Source organism: Lontra canadensis, unplaced genomic scaffold (assembly GCF_010015895.1).
Source record: "Lontra canadensis isolate GAN:19392208 unplaced genomic scaffold, GSC_riverotter_1.0 scaffold60, whole genome shotgun sequence".
NCBI classification, from domain to species: Eukaryota; Metazoa; Chordata; class Mammalia; order Carnivora; family Mustelidae; genus Lontra; species Lontra canadensis.
The window spans coordinates 6,518,941-6,535,129 of record NW_022631054.1 but is presented as its reverse complement, the minus strand read 5'-3'; the positions used below and the strand labels follow the sequence as shown (position 1 = coordinate 6,535,129).

General features: G+C 51.8%; 1 protein-coding gene and 1 non-coding gene across 9 annotated transcripts; both read left to right on the top strand.

Moving 5' to 3' along the window:
* Positions 1–283: 283 nt before the first annotated feature.
* On the top strand, positions 284–15,709 carry PABPC4 (poly(A) binding protein cytoplasmic 4). Of its 8 annotated transcripts, XM_032877363.1 has the most exons (17): positions 288–599; positions 817–1,458; positions 4,183–4,376; positions 5,136–5,251; positions 6,488–6,627; positions 6,977–7,071; positions 7,724–7,861; positions 8,464–8,559; positions 11,118–11,390; positions 11,705–11,792; positions 11,919–12,038; positions 12,536–12,622; positions 12,717–12,844; positions 13,758–13,851; positions 13,963–14,093; positions 14,303–14,405; positions 15,398–15,709. In XM_032877363.1, the coding sequence occupies exons 2-16, from the start codon at positions 1,266–1,268 to the stop codon at positions 14,390–14,392; spliced, it is 1,983 nt and encodes a 660-aa protein (XP_032733254.1). In that variant the 5' UTR covers positions 288–599; positions 817–1,265; the 3' UTR covers positions 14,393–14,405; positions 15,398–15,709. The 8 variants fall into 8 exon arrangements, 7 of the variants coding, with proteins under 7 accessions (XP_032733255.1, XP_032733254.1, XP_032733256.1 ...); XM_032877364.1 differs by having other exon boundaries at positions 287–1,458; positions 14,303–14,362; XM_032877365.1 differs by having other exon boundaries at positions 288–1,458; positions 11,705–11,777.
* On the top strand, positions 8,823–8,957 carry LOC116879450. The gene has a single exon (XR_004385027.1). It is a non-coding gene; the product is annotated as a small nucleolar RNA SNORA55 (small nucleolar RNA).
* Positions 15,710–16,189: the final 480 nt, after the last annotated feature.

Sequence of the window (16,189 nt, the reverse complement as noted above, 5' to 3'; positions counted from 1 at the left end):
ACTTATTATATCGTAACTATTTCATGTCATCTTTATTTTACAATAAGCAACACGTGGATTATAAACGTTGCGCCTGTGGGTGGGTTACAGGTGTTCTATTCCCGGAGGGCCCGGCGGCGTGCGCTCTACCCGGCTGGAAGGCCGCCCCTGGGTCCCGAGGAGACCCCAGCGAAGCGGTCCTCCGCACACCAGGGGTCGCTGTAGCGCCGCGCGGCCGCGCCGAGTCGCTCTCGCGTGGCCGCCCCGCCTCGGGCCCCCGGGCCGAGTGGGCGGGCACGACTGCGCCCAGGTCGCGAGGCGCCCTTCGACCAGCAGCGCCCGGGGCGGGCGGGTATAAATGGAGCGGTGGCTCCCCCGGCCGCCTCTCTCCGCCCCGGGTCGCCGCAGCCTCCGCCGCCTTCGGGCCTTAGCAGCCTGAAGGAAAAACAAGAAAAGATTAAAAAAAAACCCGAAAATGCTTTAAAACCTTAAAAAAAAAAAAAGAGAGAAAGAGAAAGAGAAAAGCGCATCCTCCTTGGAGAGCCCGCGGGGAAGTCACTTCTGCACGCTTCCGGCCTGCCCGCGCCCGCCGCCGCACCTTGGCGTCCGCCGGTCCCGTGGTGAGCCGCCCGCCCGCGTCCACGCGCCTCCGCTCCGGCCGCCCCCGCGCCGCGTGGCAGCTCAGCGCCCGCCGCCCTCGCCCCCCGCGCGTCGGCCCCGGGTGCACCACGTGTCCGCGCTGCCCTTCGCCGGCCGGGCGTGGGAGGAGGCTGCGCGCCCGGCCCCCGGGGCTTGCCGAGTCGGCGCCGACCAAGATTTGGTTTCCCTCTTCCCCAGGCTGCTGTAATCTTAAACCGCCGGGAGCCCGAGGCCTATATTTATAGAGAAACGCGTGTCCCGGAGGCCGCCGTGGGCACCCTTCGGTTGTCTCTTGGAGAATTTTCATAATTCGGAGGGGCGTCCCCGTTTTAGTACGTTTTTTTTTTCCCCCTCTTTCGAAATTTGGAGCTTCAGACCAGGACAGCTGCAAAATTACAAACTCCCAGGGAGGGCCATATTGTTTTTGAGAGCCTTTTGTCTGCGGTTTTGCAATCTCGAACGAGCTGTCCCCGAACTCCTCCTTCCGGTCCCCCGTTTCTCCGAGCCTGCTCCGGCGTCTGTTTAGCTTCGCTCTGCCACCTGTGAGCCGCGGCGCGGGCCACGGCTCCGAGAAGAGCCCCTTTTGTCCTGTGTGGTCCCTATAAGAAGTTCTCCTGGCGGGGCTCGGGGTGGTGGGGGCTGGGGAGATGAACGCTGCGGCCAGCAGCTACCCCATGGCCTCCCTCTATGTGGGTGACCTGCACTCGGACGTCACCGAAGCCATGCTGTATGAAAAGTTCAGTCCTGCGGGGCCTGTGCTGTCCATCCGGGTCTGCCGCGACATGATCACCCGCCGCTCCCTGGGTTATGCCTACGTCAACTTCCAGCAGCCGGCTGACGGTGAGTAGACGCTTATATCCCCAGTTTCGTGGCATCCTAGGGGGGGACCCTCGAAGTCAGCCCGATGCAGGGGTTGAGAATGAGGCTCCTGGCGTCAGGTGACCGGAGTTTCAGTCTTGCTTCCACTGCTTGCTAACTGGGTGACCTTGGGCATAATCAGTGGTGGCGGTGGGGCTGGAACCCGAGGAGACTGTACAATGGGATTTGGAGAAAGTCCCTGTCACTCCATGTATGTGGTCCTGCTTTAAGTGGGACCCTTGTCTGGTCACTGAGCCTGGATTCATGCTCCTCACGGGCCTGCCAAAAAGGTAGAACAATTGAAACACAATTCTTCTAGAAATTGTAGATTCTAAAGCTGTTGCTCCCATCCCTATATTTACCCTGGACTGAGTCTCTTTGCTTTTGTACGGATAAGGGGTCTTTCAGGGCAGGTGGGAGGCGGTGGGAACAATTCTGTTCGTTTTACTGGAGCAAGGGCTCACGATGGCGCCCTGTGCACGACATGTGCCAGGCCAGCTCCTGGGTCCGTGGCTTTGGTCCTGGGGTGGAGGACTCCTCCATTCCCTGGACGAAGCCCTGGGCGGTGGAGAAAGGGTATCCAGGTAGTCTGGGGAAACACTGCGGGGAAATTGACTGGTCTGGTGGAGATGATGGCCTCGCCTGTGAACGGAGCTTCATCCTTGTCAAAACCCTTCTCCTTCATCCATCTGAAGAAAATGGGGACTCCTGAGAGGGAAAAGGAACTGCAGAAGGTTGGAGGCTCCGCTGGGAGTGCCAGCGCCGGGCCCCAGCAGCCCAGGCCCAGACCCGGGCCCTTGCTTGGAACAGTGGAGAGGTATGCTGCAGGCGTGGCCGGAGCGAGGCCAGAGGAAACCTAATCAGGGGCCGCACGTGACTTCAGATTAAAAGGGAACAACTGTAGAGACCATTACTGGGAGAAACAAGCCATTCTATGGCAAAGGATCTCTGCGTCCCTATTTTTGTCCACACTTTGTTCGCTGTCCGTGAAGCACAGAGAATGTCACTTGCCCAGGCTGCAGCTGAGACCAGAGAATCAGACTTGTTGAGAGATGAGAGGTGCTGCTACCCTTAACTCCATGTGTGTGCTGAGCTGTGTCTGACCAGAGGGCATAGAGGTGGCCAAGTGTGGCCTTTGGGGGCAAGTAGTGGGTACATTGGCTGTTGTCTGCCTCTTTGACACTTTCTGATCAAAAGTCCTGTCACTTGGTGATAGTAGCAGAAGCCACTGGTCAGTGTGTCTGCCAGCACATGCCTCTGCAGGTCCTCTCCCTGCTATAAATAAGTGCAGCCAGATTTGTTAAGCTAAGCCGACTTGTCTTCTGCAGCGCTGTCTGGAAAGACACCGGGAGCTGTGTTGAAATGGCTCCTTCGCTGCTAATCATTGAGACCCTGGGGTCCCAGGTAATCCTCACAAATGACCGCTTCTGTGCCTGGACTTTTCCTGAGTTGGACCTGCCCCAGTCTCCGCTTTCCGTGACCTTCCCTCCCACACTCAACCAGCCCACCTGAGAAGGTGGGAAAGGTGGTTGGAGAGGAATGAAAAGGAGATACTCCCTCCGCTGACTGGACAGTTGGGCTTGTGGGGAGGCAGAGTTAGGGAATTTTGTGTTCTGTCTTAAGTGAGGTGGTACCTTGAGACAGGAGAATCCCCCTCCGACACCCCCCTCAACCCCAGAGATTCTGGGGCATTTCATTGCGTTAAATCAGGAAAAGTGCTACCAGCTCTGGGATCCTGTTACTTCCAATAAGAGAAGGGTTCCTCCTGACAGGTGATGGTCTGTTTTAGTTTCTGGTCCTTTAAGTGGTCTCTGGTACACACATGGATTTGTTGGGAAGCTAGGGAAGTGTCCCAAGGCGCTGGATGGAGAACTTGGTTGAGCCGCAGGGCATTTGAAGTTGTAGAATTCCAAAGCGCTCAGACTAAGACTTGAGAAGGCCTGGAAACCATCAAGTGCGGAGCCTGCTGCGTTGCCTGCTTAGAAAGATGTGGCTTCATCCTTATCGTCCGGATAATAAAAAAGACTGTTTCCATGTGTGACCATTAGTATCTATCATTTCAAGGTTTTTGAATCAATTTCTGTTTTCAGAAATTGAAAATACAAGAAACTGAGCTGAATTCAGGGATAGCACATTCTCCCCAGTCAGCCCTAGATTTTGTTGTCATTTGTCTCGTAGACGGATCGTAGACAAAATGACAGCTAGATGGTAATTTGATGTAATAACCTTACTGAAAAATAATCAAAGTCTGGTATTAGTTTCTTAGTCATTAGTTAGCTGCGTGGCTTAGCCAATCCCGGACATAAGTTTGCTTGTTTTATGAAGTAGATATCACCTGTCTCACCTGGGTCACCATGGGTGGTAGGCAGCTTTATAACTGATACCACTTAGTCAAATGTGCAGTATTATGACTTGATCTTGGGGCCAGAAGGCCAGTTAGATGATCTTGCCTGACCCCCTTAGCCAGCAAGGGTACAACCCAGAGGGCTGGAGACTTTTGCCAGGAAGCGGAGCAACTGGCCTGAGGGCTGCCCTCAGGAGCAACACAGGCTAGAGGGATTGGATGCCCTTTTATTTTAATAGAGTTGCCTTTTGTCCGAGTGATTACCTGAAAAGTCCTAGAGTCATCTGTTCCTGGGATGGTGGCAGTCATCTACACGAGGTGACATTTTATTTCCTTGACTGAAATGTGTTTCTCTCTTCCAGCCGAGCGGGCCTTGGATACCATGAACTTTGATGTGATTAAGGGAAAGCCAATCCGTATCATGTGGTCTCAGAGGGATCCCTCTTTGAGAAAATCTGGTGTGGGAAATGTCTTCATCAAGAATCTGGACAAATCTATAGATAACAAGGCACTTTATGATACTTTTTCTGCTTTTGGAAACATTCTGTCTTGCAAGGTAAGCACTGATTAAATGACTTCAGAGTAATTACTGACTCACGAGAACAAGAGAAATACTAAAGGGGGAACAGCCTTGGAATTGGGCGACAGGATATGGTCATTTTCGAAATGCTAGAAATGGCTCTGCAGCCTACAAGTTCCTTGTAGGTAATCTTGTGCCACAACCCAGTGCGACCAGCAGGTGGTTTGTGTCTTTGTTTATTCTCTCTTCTGTCTAAAATATCCTTCCTCTTTCCTAACTTTGGAGGGCATCAAAGGGTTTCTCTTTTCGTGGGGTGGGGGGGGGGTAGAGCAGGGGCTTGGGTCTCCAGGCAGCTGTACTTATTCATTTCAGAAGCATAAAATCATCCTCTTCCTTCTCTGCACCTGTTTGTGTGGAGAATTTTGTACAACTGGTGCGGTGGTTGTTTATGTGTCTGACTCTGCACTAGACCGAAATTCTATTGTGGGCATGGAAACTGGTCACTTTTTCTGCAGCACGGGGCTTTGGCACCCAGTCTCAAGGTCTTTTAATGAAATAAAACTCGGAATAGAAGCAGCCTAATGGTGGCTGCCATTTGTACACGGAACATCACTAAGGTGCCTGGTGGGATGCTCATGTTAGGGGAACCTGACTCTGTGCTGTAGTCTTCTGTCTTTGGACCACAGATGGGCCAGCGGCCTCTCAGATCCCGGGAACTCTGAGCACAAGACCATGTGGTTTTCAGATCTTTGGGGGTGCCAGTGGTGCCACAGTGGTCTGCCTTGTCTCTGGCAGGTGGTGTGTGATGAGAACGGCTCTAAGGGTTATGCCTTTGTCCACTTCGAGACGCAAGAGGCTGCTGACAAGGCCATCGAGAAGATGAACGGCATGCTCCTCAATGACCGCAAAGTGTGAGTGTCCCAGTCCGGAGCAACAGCCATCGCATGAGCCAGCCGCGGCCCCACCTCGGTATTAACTGGCACACACAAGGCGGCTACTGGTTCTCTCGGCCCAAGTGTGGCCTGCTCCTACCTCTCCACTCCAGGGCTGGTGAGTCTCCCTGCCCGAGCCGTGGCGGCCCTTTTGACTCGCCAAGGTGGGCTTCCTGCCCAAGCCATGGCCTGCCTGCCGCCTCTCCCTTAAAAGCATCATCTGTCCGTGGGTTTTGTGAGCACCGGCAACTGGGGCTTGCTGGAAGGCAGCTCTGAGCCCTTTCTGAGCAGGGGTCTTGGCCAGCGGCAGAGTGGAGAGGGCCCTGGACTGACCAGGAGCTGCGTACTAGCCATGTGACCTTGGCCTTCCTGTGACTCTGGTCTGTCCATGGGGTCATTTGCTAGGGGTTGATGCCAAATTGTTCCCAGATCTCCACTTGGCTAACTTATGACTCAGTGACCTTCTCATACAAGGCTGGCTCCACAGTAATACTTAATTCGGTTATAATGAAAAATCTCATCTGATGGTAGAAGACACTGTTCATTACAGACCTTGTCGCTTTGGTGTGGTTATGCAGAATAGGGAGGTGGGGATGTCTTCGCTAAGCCATGCAGGGAGAGAAGGGACAATAAGTCTTGGCTATGGCAAACAAAAATCATCTCTGTATGTTCAGCAGACCAGGGGATGAATTTTCTTGATAACGTGTATGTGGCCAGTGGTATCACTGGAAAGAAATCAAAAGATTTTCAGTGTATGGATACATTCCCCTGCTTGTGTCAACAACACGGAAATGAGTCCAGTGCAAAAGCAAAGGCTACCTCACAGTTCACTTTAGCAATCTCGCCCCTAGCACTAACCCCTGTTAACAGTTTGGTTTATATCCTTCCAGACCTTTTCTATGCATTTACATAGATGCACAGAAATGAACGTTTTAAAAACATGGTCATCAGGTTTCTTCACGAAGGCAGTGTGATGTGGTAGGAGTAGCCCTGGTCTGAGCCAGGAGTCCTGGGGCTGGTCCTTGCAGGACTGTCCTGCCTCTCTCTTTCTGCTGGGAAGTCGGGGCATCTCTGAGCTTGCTGTCTTGGTGGTTGGTTGGGGACTCGTGTGTTTTATTTAACCTCTCCTGTCAGCCTTTAACCTGTGTTCCTTTGGGCCCCTGGAAATGATGATATGTTCCTCCGGGTGTTCACCGTTTTCCATGGTCTCTTTAGGTTTGTGGGCAGATTCAAGTCTCGAAAAGAGCGGGAAGCTGAGCTTGGAGCCAAAGCCAAGGAGTTCACCAATGTTTATATCAAAAACTTTGGGGAAGAGGTGGATGATGAGAGTCTGAAGGAGCTGTTTAGCCAGTTCGGTAAGTTGGGCTTCTTCGCCCCGTGTCCCCCCTTCCACAGTCCGCCAGATGTAGAGCTCCTGTACCTTAGTTGCTTAAGAAATGATGGTGCCCCGGCCCAGAAGTTAACTACCTTGCTTGACAGGGTCACAGAGTAGATAGGAGTAGACTCTTGGCTTCATCCTCCCTCGTCCCAGCCCCAGGGCCATCTCAGTAGCTTGGCCAGAAGTAGAAGGCTAGGCCTGGGGCCTCTTTCTAGAGCTCATCTGGCTTCAGTGAGAGTTGGCTTCATTTGGGCTCCTAGAGAAGCCGCCTCTCTTTGAGCTGTAATAGAGATGGTGTTACTAATAGTTCTGTCCTTTGGTAATAGGTAAGACCCTAAGTGTCAAGGTGATGAGAGATCCCAGTGGGAAATCCAAAGGCTTTGGCTTTGTGAGTTACGAAAAACACGAGGATGCCAATAAGGTGAGAGTCCCATGAGGGTCCGGGAAACATTTGCAGAACTAGCCCCCGATTATGGGCAGGACCTGACTTGCAAATAGTGGAGCGGGGCTGCCATTGCCCGAGTATCGTAGTGATGTAGTTACTGGCCTGAGGGGACTTCATGGGGTAACCCATCATTCACCTGTTCTCAGAGCACTTGGCACCTACCTGTCACCTCAGTGTTCACCTCTGTAGGTTGAAGGAATAGGATGGGTGTTTGCTCCCCTTCCTACTGAGGGGACTCGGGCCCTAGGAGTGGTGGAGTTGCTGACCGTAGCGGCTGCTTGTGGGGAAAGCGTGATGCTGGGCACTTAGCATGCGCCACTCTCTTCCCATGAGAACGTGAGAGACTCCTCGACACCCAGATTAGCAGCCTCGGCTCGTGTCTGCCGTGCTTGTATTTATAAAACTACCATTTTTTTCTGTATCATCTGGACCAATAACCCATTTAAGTAGTAACCCCGTTTTACTCATGAGGAAGTTTGGATTTGCTTAGCTGCCTTCAGATGAAATGAGATTAGTTCTTAACTCCTATAGGAAAGATTTCCTTCTCCCAATATTTGGTGGGACTTTCAGGTCTCCAGAGCAAGGCCCCTGCCTCTGCATTTTGATTTAAGACCTGTTTTCTCTTCAGGCCGTGGAAGAGATGAATGGAAAAGAAATCAGTGGGAAAGTGATTTTTGTAGGCCGTGCACAGAAGAAAGTGGAACGGCAGGCCGAGTTAAAGCGGAAATTTGAGCAGCTAAAGCAAGAGAGAATTAGTCGGTATCAGGTGAGAGGTGGTCTTAGCACAGCCTCCTATCCAGGGTTTTACTGTGGAACTGGCAAAAGCATCCTTAGGTTAAGCAGGCTTTCTTTCTGGGGACTGGGAATCTGCCTCTTCCTTTCCTTTCTCCCAAGATCCTCAGGTGTTTAAGGAAGTACCTACCAGAACAGTGGTGATTCTAGAACAGGGCGGAAGATTGATTTATTCATTTAGGGACTCATTCCGGAAGCCTCTGTCTGTTCTTACTGGTATGGCTTCTTTGTACTTGAGTGCTCACCCTTTGTTTGAGTGGGGGCAGGAGCCCCGCTGGTGCCAGAGGCCGGCCAGAGCGGCTGTGCAGAAAGCCAGGCCCACACTGGGGGTCCCGTCAGAGTCCTCGGCGGGAATCTCAACCCTGAGCCTGCATCAGGATCCCCCCGCAGGGCTGGTGAAAACATGGCTTTCAGAACCCCCAGAATTTTTGATTCAGTGGATTGGGGTTTGGGCCCAAGAATTTGGATTTCTAGGAAGTACCCAAGAAGGGGGTCTAGGACCAAATTTTGAGAACCAGTGTCTTAGGGGATCTGTGGGGGTACAGATGTGCATTAACAGTGATCCTTCTGCTTCAGGGGGTGAATCTCTACATTAAGAACTTGGATGATACCATTGATGATGAGAAGTTAAGGAAAGAGTTTTCTCCTTTTGGATCAATCACCAGTGCTAAGGTATTTTATACTGAGATTGGGGATCGAAAGAAGAAATTGCAATTTTTTGGAGTTTTATTGGCATTTGTTTCATTGAAGGAGCGGACTCTAACTTGTGTTCATTTCTGAGAATAGATACGCTAATCTAGCTAGTCCCTCCTGGCGTTCAGTTACGCGTCTGAGTATATGCTCTGGAGAAGGCATTTCATTACGTTTACATGGCACAGCCTCCCAGACACTGAGGTGTGGAGGTCACCTGAGCAGTCCCCCATCTTGACCCCCAAGCACCTGAATCTTTCCCATTCTTTGCTGCTCTGTGCTGGCGTGGGGACAGATGGTGCGACAGTATGAGCAGAGGAAATCCAGACAGGTTGTTTTCCATTTGTCTTGGGGCCTGTCTCTACGACTCTGCCACAGTTCATCCTTGAACAAGTGTATTTTGAGGACTTGGGAACTGGGGTTGGGACTTCTGGCCTGGCCGTACAAAGCTAAAGGTGGAGGACGGGAGTGGAAAGGTGGCTCTTTCACGGTTTGCAGTGTGCATCGTTTCCTTGGTTTTCTTTGATTATCCCGTTCAGCTGATGCAGCAGGGCGAGTGCGTGTGAATTCCCTCCTAAAGATGAGGACGCGGAGTCCGGGGACAGGAGAACGTGGGTTATGTGAGGGTGGTGCATGCACGGCCTTGGTCCACGGGGGGCATCATGGGCAGTGATGGCGTGTGAGAGTTTGGAGTCATAGCCTGATGCAGACACTGATGCTCCGCGGAGGTGCAGCACACGTCAGAGTCCTCTTGGGGATGAGAACAGAGGCCCAGTGGGCTGGGAAAGATGTGGTGACCCTGCCTTGGCCCTTAGCTTTAAGTCCCGCACAACCTGGGAGCGTCATCAGAGGAATGTCAGTTGTCTGCAGGGAGTTGATCAGGGCCCACCCCGTCAGGGTTCCTTGTTGCCGTGCCCCTTCCCTCTTATCACCTCCTTGACTGGCCATCAGTGTGAGGTATGGTGGTCTCTCCTTGCTTATTAGCACAGAGCTTGAGTTGGCATTTGTAGGAAGAGAATAAAAGAACTGTGTCTTGGCAAGTTTCACAGGCACCATTTTCAAGATCAGGGTGTCATGTTTTCAGACACTGTCCTGGCCCATCTCTTGGATGGGGTCCATTGAGTTGGTACACATCCTTATTTTCATGTCCTCCACCTCCGGAGGGCTGTCCAGGAGCAAGCTAAGACACAAAATGGTGCTGAGCACACATTGACCTGTTGCTGTCAGTGTTTCTGAGGAGGTAGGCCAGGGGTAAGCTATAAGTGACCTTTTCAGGTGAGGAGAAGAACCGTCTGTGAATGACTGGCTGTATGTGGGGAAAGACGGCCTGAACCGGTAGACCTTGGCTTGGTGGCATTTGGCAGTAGGGGGTCTGCTGGGCATTGAGCTTCAGAGAGGGTAAGCCTTTCACATAGCTTAAGGGCACCTAGTCTAGGTGGCTCAGTCAGTTAAAAATCTGATTCTTGATTTCAGCTCAGGTCATGAGCGCAGGGTCCTGAGATTAAGCCCCACATCTGGGCTCTGCTGAGTGTGGATCCTGCTTTAAACCTTCTATCCCTCCGGGATGCCTGGGTGGCTCAGTCATTTAAGCATCTGCCTTCAGCTTGTGATGATCCCAGGGTGCTGGGATCAAGCCCCAATTAGGCTCCCTGCTCAGGAGGGAGCCTGCTGCTTTCTGCTTGTGCGCACTCTCCCTCCCTCCATCCTCTCCCTCTGCCCACCCTCCACCCCTGCTCCCATGTACACATGCATGTTTGTGTACGCGCACGCTCGCTCGCGCGCTCTCTCTCAAAAATACATATAAATAAACAAGATCTTTGGGGTGGGGAGTGCCTGGGTGGCTCAGTTGGTTGAGCACATCTTTGGCTCAGGTCATGATCCTGGGGTCCTGGCATCAGGCCCCTTGTCAGGCTCATTGGGGAACCTGCTTCTCCCTCTGCCACTCCCCCTATTTGTGCTCTATCTCAGATAAATAAAAATCTTTAAAAAAAAATCACACAGCTTAGAAATTGCTGAACTGGGACTAGAATCCAGCTGTCTTTTCTAGCTGGTCTTCTTTCTGCTGTTAACTCCCATTAAATTAATGGTGGTAGTCATTGGTTTTGTAACTCCTGTGTGTATGTGGTATTTCAAAAGCATATCTTTACCTTGCTAAGAGATGATCAAAGTTTTGTTCACCAAGGTCTTGAGCAGATGAGTTCTACAAGTAAATAACTTAACACTGTCCAGATCTCTAGTGGGTACCCAAAGGTAGCCACTGCGCTTCTAGGTGTCAAGAAACATCTTTGGGTTTCTGCTTTAACCATTAGCCATATCGTAGTGTTTAGAAAATTAGGATCACCTGGGGATCTAACAAAGAAAATGCCTAGGTCCTGTCCTTAGGGGCTGTTACTTAATTGGTCCAGGGTACATCCCGTGACAGGGCTAGAACTCTTCTCCTAGACTTGGGAACTCTTGGAGTAGAAACCAGGTTTTATGGCTCTTAATAGCTGCCCCCCAACATAGAACACCTTTTCCTTAAGTAGCTGGTCCCTTTGTAGGTAATGTTGGAGGATGGGAGAAGCAAAGGGTTTGGCTTTGTCTGCTTCTCATCTCCTGAAGAGGCGACCAAAGCCGTCACTGAGATGAATGGACGCATCGTGGGCTCCAAGCCACTATATGTTGCTCTGGCCCAGAGGAAGGAAGAGAGAAAGGCTCACCTGACCAACCAGTACATGCAGCGGGTGGCTGGAATGCGAGCGCTCCCGGCCAACGCCATCTTAAATCAGTTCCAGCCTGCAGCTGGAGGTTACTTTGTGCCGGCAGTTCCACAGGTGGGTCTGCTGGTGTTCATGGATCTTTGGAACCTGCCCCCAATGGCTGTTCCGCAGCCTGTGGTGGTTGGGGAGAGGGGTTTTGGATATTGGATATTCAGGTGGTCAGCGTGAAACAAAAATGAATGAAAATGAATTCATTCTCTCTCTCACGCAGTAGTTAGAATGAAAGAATCCCCATTAACTGGCCTTTGAATACACCAAGAATTTCTTGAATAATTAGCCTTGGGCCTGGAAGTGAGAGGAGATGAGACTTTTCTCTCATGTGGCTTCAAGTCCTTCAAGTAAAAGGGCCTGGGTGCTCTTTCTTGCAGGCTCAGGGAAGACCTCCGTATTATACACCTAACCAGTTAGCACAGATGAGGCCTAATCCCCGCTGGCAGCAAGGTGGGAGACCTCAAGGTAGGTAGTGGGGAACGGTGATTTGGTCACCCAGGATATGCCTCCCTGCCTTGCCCCCCTCTGAGGCGCAGCCTGGGTTCTGGTCTACATGCTTCATCAGCGATGCACAATTTTTGTCTTCACCAGGCTTCCAAGGAATGCCAAGTGCTATCCGCCAGTCTGGGCCTCGTCCCGCTCTTCGCCATCTGGCTCCAACTGGTAATGCTCCGGCCTCTCGCGGCCTCCCTACTACCGCTCAGAGAGTCGGTGAGCAAACTGGCCTTGAGAAGTGTGGCCTGGGGAGGAGGGAGTCAGGTGACTAGGCTCTGCCCAGGGTTGGTCAGTTTGTTGGGCCCACGTTCCAGTTCTGGTTCTGTAATCTTAGCTGTGCGCTCTGGTTGGTAGGTAAGGAGCAGAGAAACAATGGGAGTTCTAGGAGTGTCGGTGACTTCAAGAATGCTGCTCATTGGTGACTCATGTGAGAGAGGTTAATTATAGAAGCTTGTTAGCTGGATGACTGCAGAGGCAGCCTATTCTTTTGGGTGGGGTTGGGAGATTGAAGGAGACTGTTTTTTACAGCCTGTCCCGTATTCCAAGAAGTGGAGAGAGTTGTGTGTTCTCTGTTGGCTGCTCCATGAAAGGAGCAGTGGTGGTCCCGTGTGCGATGTGTTGTGTGAACAGGCTTTGGAATGGCTCCTTCCGTGGGACGTGGCCAGTTGGACACCTGCTGCCGACACTGATGTGCATTTGCTGGTCTGTTGTAGGGTCTGAGTGCCCGGACCGCTTGGCTATGGACTTTGGTGGGGCTGGCGCCGCCCAGCAAGGGCTGACTGACAGCTGCCAGTCTGGAGGTGGTATTGGATGCACACAGAAGGGGGAAAGATGGGATTTGACGGGTCTTTGCCCAGACTGACGGGCTTTAATCTTGCTTGTTCTTTTCCTAAGGTGTTCCCACAGCTGTGCAGACCTTAGCACCTCGTGCTGCCGTCGCTGCTGCTGCTCCGCGGGCTGTCGCACCTTACAAATACGCCTCCAGCGTCCGCAGCCCTCACCCCGCCATCCAGCCTCTGCAGGTGAGGCCTGCCAAACCGCATGTTTGCGCTTGATGGACAAGGTGCCTGGCTTTGATGCCTCCCGCAGGTACTCAGTGCCCGCTCCGTGTCAGGGTGCTGTGTTTCCTCTGGTGACGCTGCCTGTCAGGGGCTCTCTGTCCTGGGAGAGAAGGGGCTGGGAAGTATTCCTCCCCATAGTAGCCTACTCAGAAATGCCCCAGCAGAAAGAGCTGGTGTTTCCTCCCTCCTCTTTACAACGTGCGTGTGCTCGCTTAGCTCCCTGAGCAGCTCGGGTCTGCCGGCGGAGGTGATCCTTCGCTGTTCTGCAAAACTGGGACGTGAAGGCAGGAAGGGGCTTCATCTGACAGAAGCGAAGTCAGCGTTAGAGATCTTAAGTTGGGGTGGGGGACTGGACCCAGAGCCCCGAAGTAGCCGGCGTAGGGGAGCCACAGTCTGCCTTGTGGCCCCTGAGTGACTTGCTCATGCTTCCTGCTGTCTAAATGCAGATGCCTCAGAGCTTCGCTTCAGTAAAATAGTCGTTACCTTCAGAGCCTTACTTTCAGGCCCGTGACTGGCATTGACAATTCATGTTGACAGTCCTGGGGCATTTGATAAAATAAAAACATTTGGTATGATAAAGTGATGGGGGATGTAGTTATAAATGGAATCCTTTGATGGTCTGAGCCTTGTAGGTTTATTTTCTTCTCCCTTCCTGTCCCTTTTAATAGCACGTGGTTTTTATTGTAGTTGGTTTTGTGTTCAGGCTTATAACTCTGTTGCTCCTGTAACTGCCTCATCCCCAAGGCCTGCTGTTAGTTCCTTGGCAGCAAGGACCGCCACCTCCATCTCTGTCACATAGTAGGCTTTCAGACTGACTGGTCAGGCTCAGGACCATCAGGCTTGTTGCTGACCTGCTGCCTCTCCTGGTTCCCAGGCACCGCAGCCTGCGGTCCACGTGCAGGGCCAGGAACCCCTGACTGCCTCCATGCTGGCCGCAGCGCCCCCACAAGAGCAAAAGCAGATGCTGGGTGAGTCGTCCGTGTGTTTGCGGAAGACGGGCCGGAGCCCGGCACTGACCCAAACGCCGGTGTCTGTTCACCGGGAGTCGGCCTGGGCTTTGATTAGATCTCTTTCCCCAGGAGAACGTTTGTTCCCACTCATCCAAACCATGCATTCAAACCTGGCTGGGAAAATCACGGGCATGCTGCTGGAGATCGACAACTCTGAGCTGCTGCACATGCTGGAGTCCCCCGAGTCGCTCCGCTCCAAGGTGAGCCAGTCCCCACACCCTGCGGCGGCGCATGGGTCTGCCATCTCCTGACCATCTCCTCCCGCCTTGCCTGTGACTTGCGAGCTGCTGTGGGGGTGGAATTAGAAAGAGCAGGCCTCACCGGGAGACACTGCTGCCAGGCCTGCGTACCAGGGAGGGGCTGAGGGCCTCTCCGCAGGTGTCACTAACTGCCTAGAGATTCCTCACAGGTGGATGAAGCCGTGGCGGTTCTACAGGCTCATCATGCCAAGAAAGAAGCTGCCCAGAAGGTGGGCGCTGTTGCTGCTGCTACCTCTTAGACAAGGAGAAACCGTATGTTTGGCTGTTTTTGTTTTCTGCAATGGCTTTACTTACAAATATCTTCCTAAAAGATTCAGGGCAGCATAGAGAGCCCCTATAATCCAGTAACCTGGGCAGGCTATCACCTGGATTCTCTCTGTCATCTGGAAGAGTTAATTTGGAGAGGAGAGAACAGGTTGTAAACTGTAAGGAGCAAATAACAGTTTTCTTTATGAGGAGCCCCTGGTTAGCTCTTTCTTAAGAATGACCTTTTTGGTTTAGAATAATGACAGATACACAAGGTGTTGTCATAATCAGATCCCGCAGCCTCATTTCTGTGAACATATCTCCTGGTTTGCCTTGAGGTCGGGGAGGGCAGCTGTGTGTGCAGCTGCTGCGTGGCTCTGGGAGCACAAGGGGCTCGGGCCCTGGTGTCGGTGTGTGGGAGAGACACACACTCCTGCCTCCAGTTACAGGGCATGTTCTTTCCACTCCGACCCTGGCAGCTGTGGCCCCGTCCTCAGGGGCAGGGGTAAGTGAGGCTTAGCTGGGAACTCTGACAAGGACTAGCGGGTTCCTCCTGATGCAGGAAGGAGGCAACCAGATAAACCAGAGTCAGAGACAAGAGAAAGGACACATGGTAAGGGCCTGGACACTTCATTTGGTTCTAAGCGAGAGAGCAGTAGCTTTGAGTACAGGGTGGCCTGGAAGGGTATGGGGCTTTACAGTACCTAGCTAGCCTCAGAGCAGGGGTTCTCAGCCAGGAGTGCCCCCTCAGAGGACATTTGCCAATGGAGACCTATTTTGGTTGTCACAACTGGAGAGGTGTCACTGGCATCCCATGGGCAGAGGCTAGGGGTACTTGCTCAGTGCCCACAGTGCACAGGACAGTCCCAACAAAACTGCCCCACCCGAGCGTCAAGAAGCACTGCTCTCGGCAGTACCTTTTTATAAGTTAGAGATTTCAGTGCAACTCTGGTTTTTCTGATCATGCATTTAATCTGTGTTGGTGCTTTGCTTTTCAGGATTCAAAAGCCAAATAACCCCTCCTGGAATTCAGCTCAAGGTTTGAAGATTTCTAGCGTGTCCTATGGACCTCAACACCATGAACCACAAATTGGGAAATTTAATAGGTCATTTTGTATCAAAAGGTCAATTATGAAGCACCTAGAATTTTTCAATTAAAAGAATATATTCTCTGGGTTCTGCTGTGGCCCAGACAGTGTTAACTTTTTTTTTTTTCTATTGTGGGTTTTGATTTTTTCCCCCAAGAAATTGGTTTTATTTGATGTACCCAAGTCTTAAGTTTCTCAATAAAGAAAAAAATCTCCATAAAACCGCCTGTTGTGTTTTACTCGGACCAGTTTTAGTCTTTTAAGCCCAGTTTTCACTTGGAAGTAATTTTAGGACATATTTAGAGTCTAATGAATTTCTGTATAGGATATCCTTTCCTAATGGCTATGAACAGCAGGGTACACAGAACTGTCCCATTGCATAATGGACCCCCACTTAACTTAAGTAGAAGTCTGATCATAGCAGACCTTGGGTCTGACAGGAGAACTGGGTTCAGTGTGGGGTTGGCTTATGTCCAAAGGATGTATGGTGAGATAGGCAGAACCCAGGCCCTCCCTCCTTGGTTGTGTTAGCTGGCGTTTGTGGGTCCCCCTCTTCTGTAGTCAGTTGATTATGCAACTAAGGTTTCCTCTGGCCAGGGGACTAGGTCAGAGTGGCAACAGTGAACAAATGCTAGAGTTCAGTGCACTTGGTGGTACCTTTAGTCCTCACCTGGTCAAGGCCAACCAGTCTGCTTGCCCTCC